Source organism: Myxocyprinus asiaticus, chromosome 43 (assembly GCF_019703515.2).
Source record: "Myxocyprinus asiaticus isolate MX2 ecotype Aquarium Trade chromosome 43, UBuf_Myxa_2, whole genome shotgun sequence".
NCBI lineage: Eukaryota > Metazoa > Chordata > Actinopteri > Cypriniformes > Catostomidae > Myxocyprinus > Myxocyprinus asiaticus.
The window spans coordinates 28,709,161-28,731,758 of NC_059386.1; the positions used below are offsets into that span (position 1 = coordinate 28,709,161).

Genomic DNA, 22,598 nt, shown 5'->3' on the forward strand with positions numbered 1-22,598 from the left:
GCGGAACACTTAATTACCTGCCTGGAAAGGTGTTTTTAAAATTAAATATCGAAAGCTTTTGGTGGTACGCCAAGATTTTCAATTCAGTTTCCACTTCTGGCTTATTTACAGATTCATGCATTCAAGGGAGTCCATTGGCCTCAATTACTATCAATTTATCGACCAATTAGCTTTTGAAAATGTCAATATGAAACTGTATTTTTCCATTTAAATGTCAACATCCTTCAATGTAATTCAATGGGATTTTTACGCTTGTTTTATCGTCCACAAAGTGAAAATCAGATTGCTTAGAAAAGTAATAGCACACCTCTCCTAAGTAAGCCACACAATGTGAGGTCTCCTTCATATCTGTAGCACAAACGGTTCAGAACAATTTCGTTTTGTTTAAATCCTTAACCCTAAGTAAGGTCATATTTATTCCTGATATCTAATTGGATATTGTGTAATCTTTAAAGGAACTCTTAACTGTGTTAAGGCTAATATCTTGAAAGAAATCACACAGGGAGCTCCAGGGGATGTAAACTCCAGCAAGATTGTCTTTAAATTGCTTTTGATGCCCTCCAGGCCAGCATTAATCCTACTGGTAATCATAATAGTCCTAATAGTCCTACAAGGTGCTCTTAAATATCTATTTTATGTATTATGTTATCTTGGAATCCTACCAGATAATGTCCACTAAGAATTGATTGCAGATTATGCTGATAATTCCATTAGGAATATAGTACAAATTTCCTGTAAAGTTCATTTGGGAATTATCGCTAGCGTTTAGATCACACACACAATTCTCTTTGTGCTAGTTAGTCAGCACATTTTTTACATATAGTATATCTCTCACACACAATTTTCTCAAACAGTATCCTTTTGTAGGCTGTGAGCTGTGGCTAAAAATCTTTGCTAAACAGAACAGAACCAGGAGCACAGATCCTTAACCACAAAATTACCACATCTCCCTTCCCGACCCCACAGTACATGGGATTAAATGCTGTCTAACTGGTGTTTTCCAAACTGGGGTATGCATGGGGTATGTGAGGTAACAATGGGGGTACGCAAATAAAATTCTGAGATTTACTGTTCTTTTGATTTCATCACTGTCTATAACAACATTCAAACCCAGTTCATGCATTTCTCACTGGCAAAAATAATTTTGTGTGCCTTCTAGTGTAGATACACCAAAATGGTAAACATGCAATGAAATAATCCTATCTTTTGCGGTTAAAAAAATGCAACTAGCCTACTTATGCGTTGTGCGTCACACAAGTATCTTTTTTCGCCAGCACAGCACACTTCTATAGGTGACTTAGCTTAGTGATGGCAAGTAAAATTGATAACTTCACTGTTTTACAAGACTTGCACATGTCAGTCGTCCACGATTGTAGTTTTTTTATTTTATTTTTTTTTCTCGCAGTTTAAAACGTAATTTATGTTTAAGGTTAGATGCATAGGTAGTTTTGATTCTGATAAGTTCATAAGCTTTGATAGATGTCAGACATCCGGTGCGGCCAAATAATTTTCCACATTCACACGCAGTAATTTTCACTCACATTTGCTCGCACGCTAGAGACCTGTTTTTACATTGTTGCATGATATTTTTTTCAGCAAATGAGCTCAACCTTACTAACAGTGTCAAATGTGACAAAAAAGTACCTTGAGCTGACCGCGCAATTGCACAGATAGGCTTCTTACCCGCAATGCTCAGAGTCGGCCGGCAATGCCGTATACCTGCAATTATACGCAATCCCAGGCACAGAACCGAACGCTATTCTTGCGTACCGTGACGCGATGAGGGGGAGTTTAAGTTATGCATTTATATCATATCTAGCATTCACATCTCGATCGGTAAGCCATTTATTCAATATGTATATGATTAATATAGCATGTACAAATAGGCTATAACGTTTAATATAAGGGAGATGTTTTACAAAGATAATGGTGTTAAATACACATTTTCAGAATACCTTGTGAATGCTGTCTATGCGTTAGAGAGGGGATACGCCACTGTAAAAAGTTTGGGAACCACTGGACTATTGTAACAATTACCTTGGGTTCAGGGAATGAGGAAGCGGGAGAGGGCGATTCCAACACAGCAAAAAAAAAAAAAAAGAAAAACTCTTATATAAACAAAAACTACTCGCTCAGTAGCCATAAAGGAAATATTGAAAACTCTCATATAAACAGGGTTGGGAGGATTACTTTTGAAATGTATTCCACTACAGATTACAGAATACATGCTGTAAAATGTCCTTTGTAACGTATTCCGTTAGATTACTCAAGGTCAGTAACATACTCTAAATACTTTGGATTACTTCTTCAGCACTGGTAGATTTTTAACTTGTTTTGACTATAAAAACTCTGCCAATACTGTAAGACAAAATACACATGTTAAAAATACATTCACTGAAAAACCTAAATATCTTATGCAGTGTTGTTTCTAAAACAAGATAAATCAAATTGATCTTTTTTTTAAGGATTTTTAGATATTTTTATAGGAAAACAATACAAAAATTATTATCAAGAATACGATTTTTGCCCTAATATCAAAGGTCTTACTAGAAAAAAAGAAATTATGATCTAACGTGAATTTTCTTGATAAAAAAATATGATCTGTGCCTGGTAACATGTGCATGTAAAATGGCTAGAAATAGCATTTTAGGTTAGCGTAAAGCTGACAATTTACACAAGGTTTATTTCTATTTCTGCTGCTCCAAACTTACTTCAAACTTACTTCAAATTTATTTCTCCGTCTGCTCGTATGAATGTAACACATCATCATAAGAAAGTGTTTCACCGCTGTTCAAATGCACTTTGGATCGCATCATATATATAGTATGTATAAATGTTTTCCATTTGAAAGGACTAAATATTAAATGAAACAAATGACAATAAAATGCAAAGTAATCTCTTCAGTAATCAAAATACTGTTTGAATGTAACTGTATTCTAAATACCAAAGATTTAAGTTGTAACTGTAGTGGAATACAGTTACTTATATTTTGTATTTTAAATACGTATTCCCGTTACATGTATTCCGTTACTCCCCAACCCGGCAAATAAATCAAAGGTGGCAAACAAGTGAACACGGCTTTTCAGCACAGCGACTGGCAGCAGGCAAGCAGCTTGTCAGTTGGACTCGCTCTCGCTCTCTCTCTCTCCCTCTGCCGCTGTCTCATCTCCTTAAATGCTTCTGCCACTCCTCACTGAAACACAAGACAGGTGTTAAACACAGGTGGAGATCATTCATCACTCATTTCCCCCAGCCTCACTCCCCACAGCATGGCGCTCGGCCACGCCCCCGTCTCCACAACTATGTTGATAGAACCACAATTTTTAGGTTGCCCTTTCCAAACATTGAACCCATGACCTTTGTATTCTCAGACCACTTTCTAAACAACTAGGTGACAAGCAGCCACATTTAACTTTACACGCACCTCACAGAGAAATACCACTGCTCCCATTTATGCTGTGGCCGGCAGGTCGGGAAGGTGATCCATCAGTGATTGCCACTCTCATTGACTGCCGAGGGCTTTGGGCTGTCTTTTGGGATTACAGGTTATAGAGCCTCTGCCTTTCCTATTTAAGGTCCAGCACCTCTCATTGCCATGTTCAAAACCCATCTCCTTGCTAAAGCCATCTCTCTTATCAGCCGGATTGTCGTCCACCTGATTGTTTGTGAACAATCACTGCTTCCATTATTATGGAGGTATTTCTGCGGGTCACCCCACAGAGACGAGGCATCAAGATGAGTGGTTCTGTACCAAAACAGTGTGACCTGTTATAAGAGGCAGAGGCAAGGTCATCGCTTTCAAATGACAACAAACCCAATCTCCAATACCGCTTTTGTTAGCTGCACGGTGAGGAAGAAAATGGAAGGAAAATCTGTGGCTTTTCCTCAGGGGTGAGCAACAAACAAAAAAGCTCCCTTCATTTAACCCTTTGGCTTTGCAAGCGTTCTCTTGATGGCCTCTTTTCAGATACAGCTAAGATGTTGACCCCTGAAATATATAAGAATAATCTCAATACTGTGCAAAGAATAGCGCAATTCTCAAGGACATGGCAAAAGTAATTGAAAGCAGGATCGTGCAAAACTACCTGCAGTATTTCCAAAATCCACTAGCCGGTGTTTTGTCTGCACAACTGCACAGTCTAAAGGAAGTCCTGTATAATTAGGCTGGTTTGGGTCATGTCTTCCAGACACAGATCAGACATGTATTTTAGAGATATATTTAAGCTAAGTACAGCCCTTAAATAGGGTAACTGACAGATATTTAAAAACTAGATTAGTTATATATTATATGATTTATAATAAAAACTCTTTTTATTGCACAAAACTATCAAAGTCCTCACAAAAAGATGGAGATTATGCATAATAACGGGAACATTTCTTGCAGCAGGCGATTTAATGTCTGACAGTAAAATTGTCTTGAAATGTATTAAGGCGGTGAATTTGTTACAAATGTGGTGTTTTGTTGGCATTAGTGGCAGCACTTTAAAAGGAATCAGTTTAGAGATGCATGTTCTCAAAGAGGTATTTGACTGTCTGCTACAGACCTTATATGTAGTAGCCTACACTCTTAGAAAAAAAGGTTCTTTGGGTTATATAGAACCCTAGTGTTCTTAACTCGGCTTCAAAGAACACTTTATGCCAAAAGGTAATATTTACAAAGATTAATTTTATGTTATTTTTTTATTTTGACCTAACTCCTTGTTATTTAGTCTATGACTTGCACAAACACAAATAATAATTGTCGACAAATTGTTTCATCCAGGCCTGTGATATTCTCCGCCAGGAGGTCAGTTTCAAACTTGAATCACTAAAATCTCTGTTGTGGATTGACTAATAATCCTGATACCAGGTTATGTTATAATTGAATTTTCTTTGCATCTAGAACGCATGGGGGAAAAAACAAAACAAGTTTCCAGGAGCACATCACAGAATTGAATTAAGCCGACTGCACTGTTATAAAAAGATTTATCAAGCTCTGTTCAAAAGTGTGAATATGTCAAGTGTCCAAAGTCAGAGGAAGTGATGGAAATGTTTCAATTTCTCAACTTGTGAGTATTTGGTGTTTGCAGTTTTATTGTCATGTAGCCTTCAAAAATATGATAATTATGTTTTTTTTTTTTTTTTTTTTTTTTTTAAATATTTATATTATTATTATTATTGAAGATGCCACATGGGTTTTAGCAAAGGCCTTCACCTAACTCAGTGAGGACTTCTGAAGTTCTGGACATCATCAGAGCCATGACAAGTGGAAGTCAAAAGGGGACATTTGACTTCAAAACAATGACACAAACAAAATATATAAGTCTTTCTTATATTTCTCCAACACATCCAACCTCTTCTGCCATTTCATTCCTCTGAAAAAAAAAACAAAAAAACATTTGCACTGTACATGACAGATTGTATTAGATTTGCACTACCCATGTGTATGTGTGTATCTGTACGTATGTGTATAATTATTTTTTATTTTTTGTTATTATCCATGTCTTGCTGCTGTTTTTGTATTGTTGTACACTGGAAGCTCCTGTCACCAAGACAAATTCCTTGTATTTGTAAGCATACTTGGCAAAAAAGCTGATTCTTCTTCTTCTTCTTCAAACAATGTTATAAAAGGTACATATTTTTCTATTATTTTGCATTGTATCAAGGTTTTTATGATACTAAATAATGGTTAATTTCAGTTTGCAGTGGCTCTGGAGTGCAGCATTACTAAGTTGACCATTTTCATACAGATACAACAGAACACTCCTATTCATGTAAGTTTTAATATGCAGTTTAGCCAATTTCTTTGTTTTTAATTACTCTGCATACTTACAGCAGGTCTGTTAAATGTTTCACATACTTACATGGCTCAGCACATTCATCCTCAATCTGATCTTTCATATGGTGTCAAGACCCCTCAGAATGTGAAGAGAGTGGTATTGAACTGATGACGTGGAGATGGCTGAAGTGAAGTTTTGTTTAATTTGTTGTATCCAAAAGATTGTTTTGTATCCACTCAGTTTGTCAGACCAGTGGCAACAAAATGATTCTGTATCTGCCTAAATTGTTTAACAGTGTCATGTGTATTTTGCTGATTCATGTATATCATGTCTTTTATTTTGAAAAGTTTATTCCATGTTTCATGTCACGTGTTCCCTTGTCATGTGATTTCATGTTTTCCCTCCATGTTCATTTTTCATTGGTTTATTGTCTCATTATCTTGTTTAGAGTTCTCAGGTTTTATTGGTTATCTTTGTCATATGTTCTCCTATGTTCATGTATTTAAGTCTCATGTTTTCCTCCAGTCATGGTGCAGAACTCCTCCATCGCACAAGAAAAACTCAGTGATGGAGTGAGACTGTTAAATATTGTGATGTTCCGTGCTGCTGCAGTCACCGATTTTTGACATCATCGTTGTGTGTTGCGTTAAGCGTGACGCAAAAGACCATTTGAAATCCGATTTGAGCAGCCAGAGCGTCCGGACTGAGACGCATCTGAAAAAATCTGATTTAAATCGCATTTGAAACCACCTCCCGTTGTGGTTTGAATCAGATTCGGAAAAATCCGATTTCATGTGGTTTTTTTGCTGTCCAGACTATCAAAACTCATCTGGATACAATCTGGATATGCCAAAAATCTGATTTTTAGTGGTAGTCTGATCATAGTCTTACAGTCTCTTTAATGGTATGCACCATATAAAGCCGTATAAATCTCCTAGATCACATCTTATTTTCCACAGTGTATGTTTTCTGGAGTTTTTGTCTACTAAAATGTCTTGGAAAGATGTTTTTTTCAATGTTTCATCAGTGGAATGATTCAAAAAACTTTAAACAACAGTACAACCCATTGAAGGGGCTGAAAGACTATCCCTCACAGCCTTGTTATCATTCCCTACAAAAATTAAACATGCTGCAACTGTGAATAATGTCCATACTAGGGATGCACCAATATGAAATTTGTTGGGCAGAGACCAATACCGATTTTAACAAAAACCCATAGGCAGATAGATTTTCTGTACCTTATTTTGTCATTAGATCATTGTTTTACTTTGCAATTATTCTTTAAAAATTTACAAATAGGTACAACAGCTGTTTGCACTGTTATAACAATAAATAATTTCCATTGAACATGGACTGGATCTGTTGAACACATGACAGGACAACATTTTTAAGAGAGCCACAATGAAAGATAAATAGAAGATAAAAAAAAGAAAAAAAAAGAAAACAAAAATAACTAAATATGATAACATGATGATTGATATGAAAAAAGTTATTTTGTACTTCTAAAGCATTTTTGCACTTCAAAACAACAGAACATTTTACACGTATGTACTCTAAATGATAGAACATTACAAATTCATACAATACATATGTTGGGCAATTCAATGGAAATGTCAACCACATCATGGAAAAATAAAAAGTTTAAACGAAAGGAACAAATGCCTCTTTTAAATTCTGATATAATAGTGGTATAATAGATGACAGATAATGCCGTCCAGACCACTAGAGGGCGCCACTTGCTCACACATTGCTGACTAAAGTGCTGAATGCAGAAACACAGCCTTTTAAGGTTAAATGATCACACATGGCTATATTGCAATTTCAATTTTAATTCAATCAGTCATGCAGCATGAATCATACTGATGTCTCAGTTGTCAAAGTCTGCTGGTTTCAAAGCTTTTTGGATGGTTTCCCTCATTATGTAGCCTATAGGTAAGTGCCGTTTTCACAACTGTTACATCTGTTTATGGTAGGTTTTCCACATTAACATAAGAACGAGAAAGAAATTCTTTCTTACGTGGTTACTTGTATTAAATATTCCATGTTCTTAGGAGTGCCAGCCCTTCTACATATTGAGGCTATTATTATTTCTAGATTATGCATTTAAATTCACAGAGCTTTTACAAAGTGTGTTACTATTTAATTATAAATCAACCATCGGTTTTTCATATAGGTGTTTTCATGTTTATAACCAATATGCTGATGGTTTTAATTTGGTCAAATATTAGCCGATGAATATTGGTAGCTGATTCATTGGCGCATCCCATACATGTTAGCACATTAAAGCACAGTTCAGAACATCAAAACTCTCAAAGTCACGTCTCTAAAATCATCCTCTTTACAGCACTGCCAGTAAATATATTAAAGCTATACAAAAAAATCACACTTACCAACTAGTAGTCATTGATGGACAACTATTCAACCATCCTGACCCATACCTAGTATAGTGAAGGTTTTCTCCTTTTTAAAAAGCCAATAATTTTCCAATTTCAAAAGCATTACAGATCATTGATGCTGACGGTATTAGATTTTTAAAAATATTGCTGATTTTGAAAACTTTTCTACTGTGAAATAACCAGCTAATTTACAGACCCTCTTCAGTATAAAAGCCTACAAATACTCTCTATACACAATGTTGTGATTAATGTATCAGAATGATTTCCTTTTTGTTGATTCCTGTAATAAAAACACTTTAGCATTCAGAATAATGAAATAATGGGTGTTACCAGAGTGAGCTGCTTATTTTCTTAGTTATTCCCACCCATTAGGTAGAGAGAGAGACCATAGAATGGTCATATCTAGATGAATGAGGCAGCTGATTTGAACATGCCTTGACTCTGCCTCCTTAAAGCACTGCAGTGCGCTTGTGTCACTGAAACAAACACTCAAGTGCCTTTGTTCTTCCGCCCATGTCACAGGTAATCTTGTTCTGTCTTAGTCATACTGGCCTGTGCACTGAGAGGCCTCATCACTCTTGCCTGGACAGAGAAAAACAGACAGGAAAGGTAGCGGAAAGGCAGCACGGGGGGAGGGATACTGTCAGTTCTCGTCTGAAGGGAAGGACTTGAGGGGGAAAATGTGAACAGGCTTCGGTCATCTTCATACAAGGCAAAGATCAGTGCAACTCCACCTAATGCACAGACTTGACAATCAGATTGAAGAGAGTACCACTGAATAATAATACGATGGAGCAAAATGATTTGTTGAACTATAGTAATACTTTTCTTTTTTCCATCACGAGAGCGTTTGATGTTACATGGCTCACTGATGAAAGCACCTGTTCCATGAACAGATGCTGTAATTTAGAATTGCTAATCAAAAACTTCAGCTGCAAGTCTAATAAATTCACTTTTTACTAAAGGATATAGAATGGTTACTGTCCCCCAAAACTGTTCGACTATTTATGAATAGTTCATCCAAAAATAAAATAAAAAATGCTGTCATAATTTACTCACCCTCATGCAGTTCCAAACCCATATGCTGCTGTTTTTTTTAGTGGCTAACAAAAGTAAAAATTTCAAAGAATCTTTATGCAGCTCTTTCAACACAACGACAGTTCATAGTGACAACCTGTCAAGCTCCCTTAGCTTTTGCAGCCTGTTTGTGAGTATTACGGTAAGACATCTGATAAGATGAGAAATTCTAAGACTATCGGTGCTGTGGTGCAATGATAGCAGACATGCTCTTGGGTGGTTTGATATGTAGTGTTCACAGGGGTAAGGCAGGTTTGAGTCCAGACTGAAACATGTCCCAGTCCCGTCTTTTCCAAAAAATGCTTAGTCCCTCCAAGGCAAAAAAACCCCCAAAACTGAAACTGAGTCTCAATATAATCATCACTCCCATCTGAGGGTCAAGTGTTTGTTTGAGTGCTACTAAAACTACAATCTTTGACTCATAGAATACCACTAAAAACCTTAATGAAAGCATATGGCTTTCGCCATACAGCCACACTGACACTAAGCATGCAGCTCCACCTACTGGACAAGTGCTGTCATGACACTGAGAGGCTGGAACAACTTATTTCGGCGTCTCCCGTTAGGGTTCGCTACAGCGGACATCCATGATCCGTATATTTGACTTGGCACAGGTTTTACGCCGGATGGCCTTCCTGATGAAACCCCCAGTGGCTGGGTAACTCTAGAGGCTGGAACAACTAATACTAAAAAGACTTAAGTCCATCTGTCAAGACTTTCTACCAAACAGGCATCAGACACAGTTTAAAAGAAAGATTAACAAAATTTATTTCTAATAATCTCAAGACCCAGCCTTATTCAAATCAATGTCATTATCTACATGGCAGTTTTGAGTAGGAGTTCAAGGGATAATTCTCTGAAAAATGAGAATACTGTCATCATTTATCCACCCTCAAGTCATTACAAACTCATAGGACTGTCTTCTAGATAACTCCCTATTGCGTTCCACACAAGAGAGAATGTCTCCGTGCATAAGCTGCTCTAAGGCATACAATGAAAGTGACTTGACCACGGCTGTCCCTGGTCCTCCTCAGACACTTTCACTGTATGGAAAAAGTAGCTTGGACATTATGAGAAATATCTCATCTTGTGTTCCACGGAAGAAAGGAAGTCATACGGTTTTGGAACATAAGGGTGAGTAAAAGATTAGACACATACATTTTTGTGTGAATAATCCCTTTAATACACAGTACACTTTAACTTACCTATATGTATACCTCTTACACTAGCATAGTATAGATTCTAAATGTGGTCACTAATCACTTAGAAACAAAACAATTCCCTCTACACCTAACCCTGCACTTTAGTATTTTGTGTTTTGCATTTAGAGACTCTTCTATAGCAATTAAGTATTTTCTTGAACAGCTTTCTTGTTAATGCTGTATTAATTTGGAAAGGATTTGATTAGAAGCTAATTGTTTTTGAAAAAATAAAATAATGTAAAATAATAATAATAATAATAATTTCTCTTTGGCATTTAAAACCTAGCTTCTGTATTCTCTGCTGCCTGTCCCGGTAATTAATGTGATTTGTGCACTTTATATGGTGAAAAAGTGTCTGATAAAAACAAACTGTACTCCTAATTGTTGTTGTTGTTTTTTTTATAGACTAATTAGACAATGGCTCAACAAATATTAATAATTCATCCTGACACTAAAATTGGTTTGTAAAGTACCCATGATTGCAACACAAAGCTTCTAAGCACCCATCAGATTCTCTTGCATCACCCTCCAAAAATAGATCTGAGTCCATCTGTTCCTACTTATTTCTCACCATTATATTTGATCTCTCAAAGAAGGTTCCAGCAAGGCATCTCAAATCTGCTGTCATACAGGAAGTGGGACAGCATTTCAAAGGATACAAAAATAACACAGAGTGCAGGAGAGATGCAGAGTAATTATCGCATGGGGATGAGCTTTTAAAAACTTGTAACATCTAAACAGGTAACACCTTGAGATATCTAACAACGACAAAGCTGCTGTTATGTTGTGTAAAATTTCAGCAAATCTGCGGGAGGATGAAGTAAACCCAGATCACTAGGAAATGTAGTGCTACCATCAGAATTTGCACAAGAATTGAAGGGCTGGAGTCATTCAGTATTTCAGGGTCATCAGGGTCACCGTCTATCAGGTGCAAAATTGGAATGATGCTGAAAAAAAAAAAAAATTGTCATATTACACCATTGCTGTTAAAGGCGCAAGATGGCGCAGAGACATAGAAAAACAAATAATCCATACAGACATTATAAAACAAAAACTATATGACAAGAGAGGTCATTAATACAGTTTTTTTCCACGAAGAGAAATCATGTCACAAACATGTAATAATGCACATAAACATATCACACTTCCAGACTGTTAGTTGTGCTTTGTGCCCAACTTTATAAAAAAAAAAAAAAAAAGATTGTTCAATACTGTCAAATACTGTAGATTAGCATATACTACAGCGTCCTCTGCTGTCTCACTGTGTGTAGAATTGTGTAAAAATAAAATGTTAAGACAGTAATGCTTGTATCATGCTAAATACAGTATATAAAAACTGTTGGGCATTCAAAGTGTTAGTTTAAGTGAAAATAAGGCTAAATTCCAAAAAAAGATAACTTACAATATAGACTTACGTTATATAAATGTTGGTAACGTCTCGTCACTTTTAATCGTATTTCAGTTTTATTTCTTCAATATGTCTAACATTAGGATTATGTGTTCCTCACGGGACAGTAAATAATTTCGTGCTCTTACCCCAGAAGACGATATTTTATTTTTCGAAATATCTATCAAGAGTAATTTACTACTACATTCGCTTTCGGGTATTATTAATTTGTTTTGTATTGTTTGTATGGTATTGTACTGCATTAAAATCGACTTGCACTTTAAGGAATAGTACACTCAAAAAAATGCCCTCACTTTGATGTCAGTCTAGCCCCATATGACTTTCTCTCTTTCGTAGAACACGAAATGTAATAATATGGAGAATGCCCAAACTCAATACTACGAAAGCAGATAGTTCCCATCAAGCTCCAAAAAGCTGAACAGACCGTTGTTCTCATTCGCGCCTAAGCTCATTCAAATTTCAACGTCTCGTGACAGGTTTGACGTCAGCGACGTTCTACATTGGCTCTCGCGTTTGACAAGTCGCGACGCGGCAATTTAGAAAATACAACCGAAAAAAATAAAAGAAAAAAGCCATACAGGTGCTTCAAGATAAATAATATTAAAATGATATGTCACAAAAACATGAAGTAACTCACATGGCTAATAAATAATAATAATAATAATAATAATAATAATAATAATAATAATAATAATAATACAGATATTGCACTTGGATTTAATATTTTTTTCTTTTGTTTTTAACTTCGATAACATGATGAGAATATTTAATACTAGACTTATTATGTGGGTTGTTGAACACATTTGGGGCTTTCTGACCAAGTAAAATACATCATCTTATGGCTGAAGAACAAAAGTGGACAGGGAAGTTGAGTATAACATAATATGTAATGTGTAAATGGATCAGATATCATCAAAAGTTGGTGATGACTTACAGCAGTCATATAAATAATGTCATGATGTTACTGAATCAGTGTTAATAAAAGTGTCAGGTTATGATTGGGGGAAAGGGATTGTTCAAAAAAGAGTTGTAAGCCATAAACCAAACCAACCAGCTCCGAGGTGAATCACAACATCACAAACTTTGTTTTGAGGCATACAAGTATTTGAAAATCAGTCAAAAAGACAAAGGTACAAAACTGTGTACTTGTAGGGCACAAACTATAATACCATGAAGCATTGCAAATGATGTCATTGAATAAAAAACTATGGGAATATAGAAAACTGTTGATTTTATGTTGTTGATTATAAGCATAGAAACAATATATTTGACGTTTATTGCAAAATATTCCGATATGTACAAAAAGATAATAAGTTTAAGGTTGAAGAGACTCGATTACATCATTCACATTGCATCATGGGAGTGGGCGGTCGCTCAGAGGCACGTTTCACAGGTTTCGTTAGTCTCGGTTTTCTGATTGATGGACCTTTCTCTGCTGTAACATGGTTAATGTAGTTGTTTATCATGAATTCCGTTATCAAACACGATTTTTAAACAATGAAGTTGCGGAAGCATATACTATCGATGAGCAACCTCGTAGCTCACGGTAGGTCTGCCTTTAAAGGTTTATAAACTATCATTGAAAATCAATACGTCCATGTGATAAATGAATGGGATTTTTACTTCCGGAATAGACTGTTGCACTCTTTTGCTTCTAATTCCAGGTGTTGCATGGGGTCAGTGGAGAAAGACATTCAGTTTGTAAGTAGTGGTGATATATTTGTTCTCGATAACTATGACAGTTTAGCTGAATATTCTCTTAAACTCCAGGAGAATCATTTATTTAATTTGACTGTGAGAAGAGGGAGCCAAAAAGATAATACACATTTATATTTAATTAGACAAATAATTATACCAGCACAATGACAACAAGAGGTTTACTTTAAACACCAGGAGTGCGTCTCAATCAGTTCCTTAGTTCAGTAGTCAGGGCAATGATCAGGGAATCGGCCATTTCTAGGGCTGTCCCAATCACAAAATTGTTCCAGTGCACTGAAACGTTCGCTCCCTAAAAATTCCCAGAATGCCCTGTGAAAACCAGGGAGCATCGTTGCTCACCATGTTCTCTTACCTGAAACGTCGTCAGGTCTTTAAAAGACGAGCGCAAGTGTAAAATTAAGTCAGGTCCTTATTTTCTCTTTAAAAGAGTTTATGTTTGTAATATATTTCACCCATAATGTGCATTAAAGGAAAAACAATATTTTAAATATTTTTTTAGAAGTTTGTAGAAGAATATTAAAAATACACTCCTTTGTATTTTTATTCCTTCTTTTATGTCATTTATTTTACATAATAACACTGTACGTTTTAATATCTAACATGAAAATGCACAAAAGTATAATTTATACAGCCATGTTTCACAACATAGGGAGCTAGGGAGCGAGATGAAACATACTCCAGGATCCCCTCAGGGCCGTAAAGAGCTCTGTATCCTATTGGTGGAGTTTATGAATGAATGGCGAAACAGGAATTAGTCATGTTGGTGTGGTTCAGAGTTTTTACTTGCACATAGACAAAGTAAAAGTGAATAACTACAGAATCTTCACATATACATACATTTAGCAAGTGTGATTGCTAATTAAATGTGTGTAAAGTTTGATGCTTTTATTCTCACCACGCACACATCACTAGCAAGAAAGTTAAATGAGGTTATGATCTCAGTTAAGTAAAGCACACTATATCATATTGTTTGTGTTGGGTAACTACCAAACAAAAATGTGTCACAGCTTTACCACCTTGATGACAGGCTCTTGTAAATCCTTGTTTATGCCGTATGTGTTAACAAGAGCTCCCTAAGGGCATTTCATGTTTAACTTGCTCTTTAAGAGGTACACACTCCACATATGATGACTCCATGCACCATTTTACACCGATAATTGTTAAATCCTTTTCTTGTAGGATACTTTACGCATACATTCCGCACACAGTCATTTCACGTACAGACAGTAAGAAGTTCTAAGGCTGTGACGATGCGATGAGGACATTGAGTCTTTCCTTGATGGTGACTCACGGGACTCTCACCTCAACAGAGTAATTTGAAAATGTGATCACTCTGAGTCAGAGTCAGTTTATAAAACTTGAAGAATAACACAGATTAACACTCTATGCAGGAGTGCTAAAGATAATTTTTAGTAACACTTTACAATAAGGTTCCATTTGTGGACCTTAGTTAATGCATTAGGTACCATGAACTAACAATGAACAATATTTGTAAATGGCATTTATTAAATTTGATTAATGTTAATCGATAAAAACCCAACTGTTTATTGTTAGTTCATGTTAGTTCATTATGCACTAACTAATGTTAACCTATACTTTACATTTAAACTTTACATTTAAAAAAACTTTTTAGGTAATACTGAAATTAACGTGAACCTAGATTAACAAATGCTGTTAAAGTATTTTCCATTGTTATTCAAATAAACAAATTTAGGTTACTAATGTTAACAAATGGAACCTTATTGTACAGTGTTACTGAATTCTCTGCTTATAGAAGAGAAGTTATAGACATCATGAAATCAAAATGGACACTATTATCTTTCTTAATAATCATCCCTGGTCTAATTCTAAATGATTCATCAGTGCAAGTTATTCCAAATAATAACATTTTTGTCTTCATAATAATTCATGAATGAATTAAAATATAATAACTTGCCTCATCTCTGAAACAGCTTTCCTTTTCTGCTGACATCACCAAGCCGTCTTATTTTTCAATCCCGTTCCTCCAACCACCTGTCATATAGAGACCACTTTTCATGACTGAATTCCTGATGGATATTGTTCTTGTGAAATATTTTTTAACTTAGAAATATGTCACGTTCTAAAAAAATAAAAAATAAAATAAAAATGCAAACGATGTTGTCTTTACAATTTCTGTCACATTGGTTAGTACTAGGCCTATAGCACGTGGAATATCTTTGTTTTTCTGGTATATCAGCATCATTTCATATAACCCATCTGACCATATTCAAAGCAGTATGTAAATGAATTCTTATCATTCTTGTGACAATTAATTCTTGAATTCAGATAATTCTTGTGACAATTCAGAATAAGTTGTTCCGATACTAATTTTGATTATGTAAGTTGTGTGTTAGTGGTTCTGCACTCATGCTAATGGAACATGCATGGGACATACTTGTGTATATGTTAAAATAATAGATTTGCTCTGAAATGGCTTAACACATTTATTATTTTTTTTATTTCAACTGAATCAAAGGAACCATCATTTCAAACAAACAGGTTAGATTTTTATAAAATCGTATTCGTTGTGTTCCAGTTATTTCCCATCAAATCTTGGAAATCTCATAAATTCAAGCCACACATTTATTTTATTGATTAAAAAGTGATATGTTTGCTTTAGCTAAGAGGAAGGGGGAAATACTTTTCTGAGAGAGCAACTTTTATTGAGGTGTGAAAATTCCAGTGGAAACTCTGAAAACATGCATTAACATACCAGTGCAAAGCCAAGGTTAGTGGACAGATCTGTGCTCACTCATTAAGAACAGTCCCTCAGGAAATAAATATCTATAACGCTTTCTACAGACCTCTAATAAGACACAGTTAACAACCACTCATTACAGGGGCTCAGGCCAGAGATTTACAAATCTCAGGAAAGTGCGGTTCGGCAGGTTCCCCTCATCTTGAAAACGGTTATTTCTTTAAGGGCGTCACAGGACGCACAGTAAAGGCTTTGATTTATTCTTGGCGGCTGATAATTGCTAGTGTCTTGTCATCTGTCAGAAGGGGAGAGATTTGGACAGTCCGAGGTGCAGATTTTGTGCTCTCTCTGGAGGGCCATAAATCTCTCAGGGCCTCCTCATAAATCAGAGGCTGCTAAGTTGAGTGCTGATCTCTTCCTGGGCCAGATTACTCAATGGAAACGAACTGCAGAGCTGAACGCAGATGAACTTGACTGTAATAAAATATATCTATTTATTTATTTATTTATTTATTTATTTATTTTTTTATGTGTCCATGATGCCAACTCGTTATTAATAAAATTAGTTTTAAAATTGGCATTGACCTATCAAATTTGTGCAGATATTAGGACACAAGATAAAAACTATGCTGAGCATGGGGGATCAATTAACTTTATGTCAAAAGATAAATCACAGAGGGCCACTATAGTTAAAAGCATACAATTAGCTAATATAGAAATACTTATTTTCTCACAAGAAATACACATTTATCAAGACTCTTTATTTAAAAAAACAAACAAAACACTGACATGTATCACATCTTTAAAATGTGTCCAATAAAGTCAATCAGACAAGGCTCTAAGGCTCTGTATCATAATTTCATTGATCATTGATATTTTACATAGCTCTTTTTAGGATCTAATACATGTAGTGCACAAATTTCAAAATTTCAATGGGTATTTTTAAATAAAGACAAAACAGACCACATATGTTAAAGACAAAATGAGCAACTTCTGTTCTCATGGCCAAAAAGTCCTCAGCTAACAACACTCTCACTGTAAACTGCATAACTATTAGCCGTGTAATTGTTTTAGGGGCTGGCGTCAATCAGCCTAGACAGACTCCATAAAAGAGGGGCAGAGAACGAGGCCTGACCTTTCAGTCTCTGTCTCTCTACACTACACTAACCCAGAGCACAGGACAGGCTGGATGCACCATACAACTAAAAATGATATAGTCTAACATTTAAGAAGAGCCAATAATAATGACAGGATCCATATATTTTTAGAGACATTATGCAGCAAGACAGTCTGCCCACATCTATAGACCTCTAGTAAAATGACTGGAAGTCGATTCCAAAAAAGAATAGATTCTTTGATTCCAAGGCATTGGGAATCAAAATTCAAATCCGCTAAGGGGAATCAATTCCACTCAGGGGCGTGACATGATATTTTGTCATTCATACAATCAATAATACATAGTGTGAATCAGGGGTGGACTGGCCATAGGGAGAACCGCAACTTTTTCTGGTGGGCAACAACTTTTGGGCAACTACCACTAATTTTCTTATGTTGGCCCAACTTAATTTATTTGAGTAATCATTAGTATATGCCAGGTGAGAATGTGTAAGAACAGTGAAACTTTTGCACTGTCAGTTTAATTACAACTGCTTATAGAGCTAAGCAGCACTCAAATCAAGTATCACTTGAAAGTAAAAGTCTGTTCACAAGCTGCACAAGCGCCATTCCTTACCACAATTGTAACCCCCAAAACTCCAGCATAACAGACTCTCTTTTTAATACCAATATAACAGAACATTAAACATTAAATAATCTCTTCATATTCTCATCTTGCTCAAAAATGCATAAAATAACACTTAATTTCAACACCTGTTCTCCCTACCCAGTCCCATGCAAAGCATGCTGGGAAATGGAAATCCCCTGGCCAGTTTTATCAATGCAACATTATCACAAAAGTATTCATGTAGTCCCAACTCAAATGGATTAATTAATTTTACAAATTCAAGTAGATAGAACACAATAAAATTAAGTTGTGACAAAATGTTAGTTGCTTGTGTTGCTTTAGTTTTAATTAAAAAAGAAATTATTTAGTTTTAATTTTGACATTTTAATTAAGTAAACTGAACAAGCAGCAAAAATCCCTTTTTTGAGTCTAAAATTCTTTATTTCCAAGTTAAAAAAAATTAGGGCAAAACAACTAGAAAAGTACTGTTCTGTGTCATCTAATAATTTTTTTCCTATCTGGAAAAGGCGTTACTCATAGTATTTTTTTATTTTTATTTTTTTGTGGAGCTGTCATTTTTAGGGTTGTGTGATTTCAGATATTTTGTTTTCCAGAAATCGCTTCCAGGTTTTCAGAATCGATTTAATCAGTTCAAAGAGTATATTCCGGACTAATTTTCTCGACTCTTAAGAAATAAAGTGGAGGCAAACTGAAAGCTTACAATAAACACACTAGAAAAAATATTCTGTATTACATTTTTCTTATTTAATAAAACATTTTCATTTAAAATTAAATTATCATGATAACAATTTGAGTGAAACGTTGAAAGATGTGCATTATTTTAAGAATTTCTAAATTGGAATAGACCCAATTTGCTTTAATGACAGCATGCACACGAGCTGCCAAGGACTCCACAAATTTATACAAAATCTAATGATCCATGTTATCCCAGCATGATTTGAGAATGATCCAAAAAATATCTTGTGTGCTTCAATGAATTCAAATTTTAACTTTTGTACAATGGAGTTATCATAGTAAATGTCATATATTTCTTCATTTTGCATCACAACTCAAAATCCTAGATTTCTGGATCCAGGGCTGGACTATAGAGTCTCAGACTCTCAGGGGCCTTCAAAGCCTCCAGGCACCTTGGCACATCCTTTTTCTTTTCTTCTTCTTCTTCTTTTTTTTTTTTTTTTTAGCAGGATAACTACTGAAAGGTCTGCCACTAGGGGTTGTCAGTCCTGCAAAGATGTGCCCAGAAGCCTCACAGGACTGTGATCCAGCCCTGTCTGGACCTCACTGTTTGCAAACAAACACTTAAGTGCACACAAAGAAAGCAGATTGGGAAGACATTAGCTATCCTTATGCTTTACCACTGAACTATTGACTTTTACACAGCAACCACTGTTTTTCAGAGTTGAGAAAAACATGATGAAGCAAGACATGATAACACTGGGTGGCACAGAAAGGACACATCTGCAGAGATATGGACCAGATTCCCCATAGAACAACCTGAAACCTGACCATCATGCAATCTGTCAAAAACGAACCAAACAAAAATATGCATTGCTCATGTCAGCACTAACCACAGTGTGTAGTGGTGTGCTGATGCAGCCAGCAGCCATTGAATGTTATAATTGTCAAATACTTGCTCTCTTTTTGCTTGCTTTGAAGTTCAAGAATCTTTCTGCTCTTTTCCTCGGGTGCTGTTCAGGCTTGATTTATAGTTTGTTACAAAGACACCTAAATTATATGTCCCATGAGGCCCATCACCAACAGAGCACCATGATCGCACTCTGTAGACTAATAATTGTATCTGTGGACAAATGTAAATAATGGATCCCAAGGCCTTTTCTCCTCCACGCAGGAGAGGAAATCCACAAAATACTAGTTATTTGATAAATGTACAATTTGTCGTGAGCAATAACAGACAAATTAGATTGAACTCCCCATGTGATTAATCACAGGACACACCAGGAAATGTACTATGCGACACAATCCTTTCATTTATTTATTTATTTTTTTGATCTTGTAAAATTAAGGGTAATTTATATGGTTTTTATAATTTTTTAGACATAAAATGTTTTGGTCATCACACTGAAAAATGTATTTTAATGTCATTGCATTAGATAATAAAATATAAAACCAAGTGACATTTATTTTGAGTAGAGATAGCAAAAGAAGTCACTCACTAATCCACACAAATCTGTTTAAGTTTGAAAACTCAGTTTTCAGTTTCTAATGTCATTGTTTTCCAAAATATGTGGTTAGGAAAGGCGTTTTTGAAAGTCTCCATTTTCGGTGAAGGAAAACTGCATTCTAGTGTGGATGAAATTAATGTGTTTCCTAACAAAAACTTATTAGTGTGCACTTGGCCTTGGTATGTCTACTAGAAATTACCTTGGGTCTAGTTGGTTATAAGTTATTGCAAAAATGCAATAAAAGTGATTAGTGAAATTCTGAGGAAAGTTCTAGCATCCCTTTTTTGCAGATGCTAATTAGTTTGATTATTTGTAATCTACGGGAAATGTAATTTTTGTGGCCACTGTATGGGTTGCAAAAGAAAATCATACAAGAACCAATACTGTATCGATGCTTCGAAGTTACTTATAGACTTTCTCTGTTTGGGCCTTGACACAGTTCAAGGTCAACTTACACTTGTTCAAGGGCACCAAAAGCACATTCCTTTTCTCTGATGATGCAAGTAATGTTTTCACTTTTTTTTCCAGTGAATAAATCTGAAGCTTGCTGTGTGTCTATGTTTTTATGTTTATTTGTCTGTGTCTGTGTTTTACTCAATATTTCATTCCCTTTAAATTTTGTACAGATATTGCAGAAGAAGGCGTGTCTGAGGAAGGAGTAGGTGAATTTGCCTAGGGGAGCTCATAAACAGCAGTATTTCTCATAGGTGACTGTACCATGTGACTCCTAAACAAGGTGCTTTAAAGAGCAGCCCGACCTGTTGAGAGGGATCACAGGTAATCACAGGTCATCAGAGGTGTGTGAGATAGTGCTTTCCAGACTCTCGGCACTGAGACGCATTGTGCAGATCTTGTACACGGTCTATGGAAACGGTCTACGGGTTTTCCATGGCGAGCAGGGGCAGCTTTAGCTCAGAGTTCTCAGAGGAAGAACTGGAGGTGAGTCCTCGGGGATCCGAGGATCTGGATAGCAGTGATGGCAGTTGCCCAAAAAGTTGTTACGCAAACAGCACCCTAAGCGAGCTAGAGGAGAGACAGAACAAGAAACGCAGTAGACCAGTGCGTTCCAAAGCCCGCAGAGTGGCAGCCAATGTGAGAGAGAGGAAACGCATCATGGATTACAACCAGGCATTTAACGCACTCCGGGTGGCACTGCATCATGACCTCAGTGGAAAACGACTGTCGAAGATCGCCACGCTCCAGAGGGCCATTAATCGGATCTCTGCTCTTTCAGTGTTCCTTACCAACAACCCACCAGCATGCATGGCAAAACCCAGCAGCCACTTGGAGTGTCACGGTCAGCCCAGCAGCTTGTGGCCAGAGACAGAGCCATCACCCCCTTTCCGCCTGGAGTCCCAGAACTTTCTGACCTGGCATCAGCCGCTCCCCCACCATATCCAAAACCCTGTGCACAGACTGCCCTCAGAGCAGCATATTTTCATTGATGGACAAAGGCACACGGGTCCCGTCTGTCCCCCTTCCCCTCACTACCCCTGTTTCTCTCCTGAATCCCAGCTCTACCAGACCGGACACTGCGGGACACCTCCCAGCAACACGACCAGCCCACCCAGGTACGGGAGACTTGGTGACATTGGCGGGTATCAGCCAGGACTTTGGGGCTCTTGTGGCCCAAGTCATATGGACAATTATGGAGAACCACACCAGACGGTCCCCCTTCCCTTGCACATGAGCTACCTGCAGGACGCTGGACCTCAGCATTGCCAGAACGCACTCTGATCCATACATTCATGCACAACGGACCCAGTAAAAACGCTCTTGTGCCCATCAAAGGAAAAACTAAGAGTGAGCACTGGAAAAAACTCGAACCCTCGCAGCTAGCAGGTGGATTCCTGTGGGTTGGTCCCCAATGGGACACACAGTACATATTTTGAATGTAATTTGAATTAATTTGAAATGTAATATAACAGCAAATAATTACATCAGATAAGACACTTTGTGCTTTCAAAGTATTATTATTGTTCATGTTGCATTGGTAAACAAAATCAGAGGATGATATATATGTAAAAGATGCCTCTCCTAAAGATGTTTGTTTAAAACTCTCTCAGTGACATTTTTCGTCCTTGCATTGATGGAGCTCGGCATTTCAACTTTGTAATAAAATATGCAAAACAGTGACACAGACTAAGTTGTCTTTTATTTTTAACAAAGTTAGGCATTTAGAGAATGTTTTTGTGTTTGTGTGTGTGTGTGTGTGTGTGTGTGTGTGTGTAGACAAAGTGTATGTTCCCCACTACTAATTTCTGGTAGAATGGAGCTTTGATCTTTGTCCGAATTGCTCATTCTTTTCATAACAGGATGAAAAGACATTCTAGTGTTTTTTATTAAGTCAGCCAGCAGTAAGAATCCCATTAATGCAAATGTCTGCATGAG

At 36.4% G+C, this 22,598-nt stretch overlaps 1 protein-coding gene across 1 annotated transcript; it reads left to right on the top strand.

Moving 5' to 3' along the window:
• The first annotated feature begins 21,071 nt into the window (after positions 1–21,071).
• On the top strand, positions 21,072–21,944 carry bhlha9 (basic helix-loop-helix family, member a9). The gene has a single exon (XM_051685610.1). The coding sequence runs from the start codon at positions 21,072–21,074 to the stop codon at positions 21,942–21,944; it is 873 nt and encodes a 290-aa protein (XP_051541570.1).
• Positions 21,945–22,598: the final 654 nt, after the last annotated feature.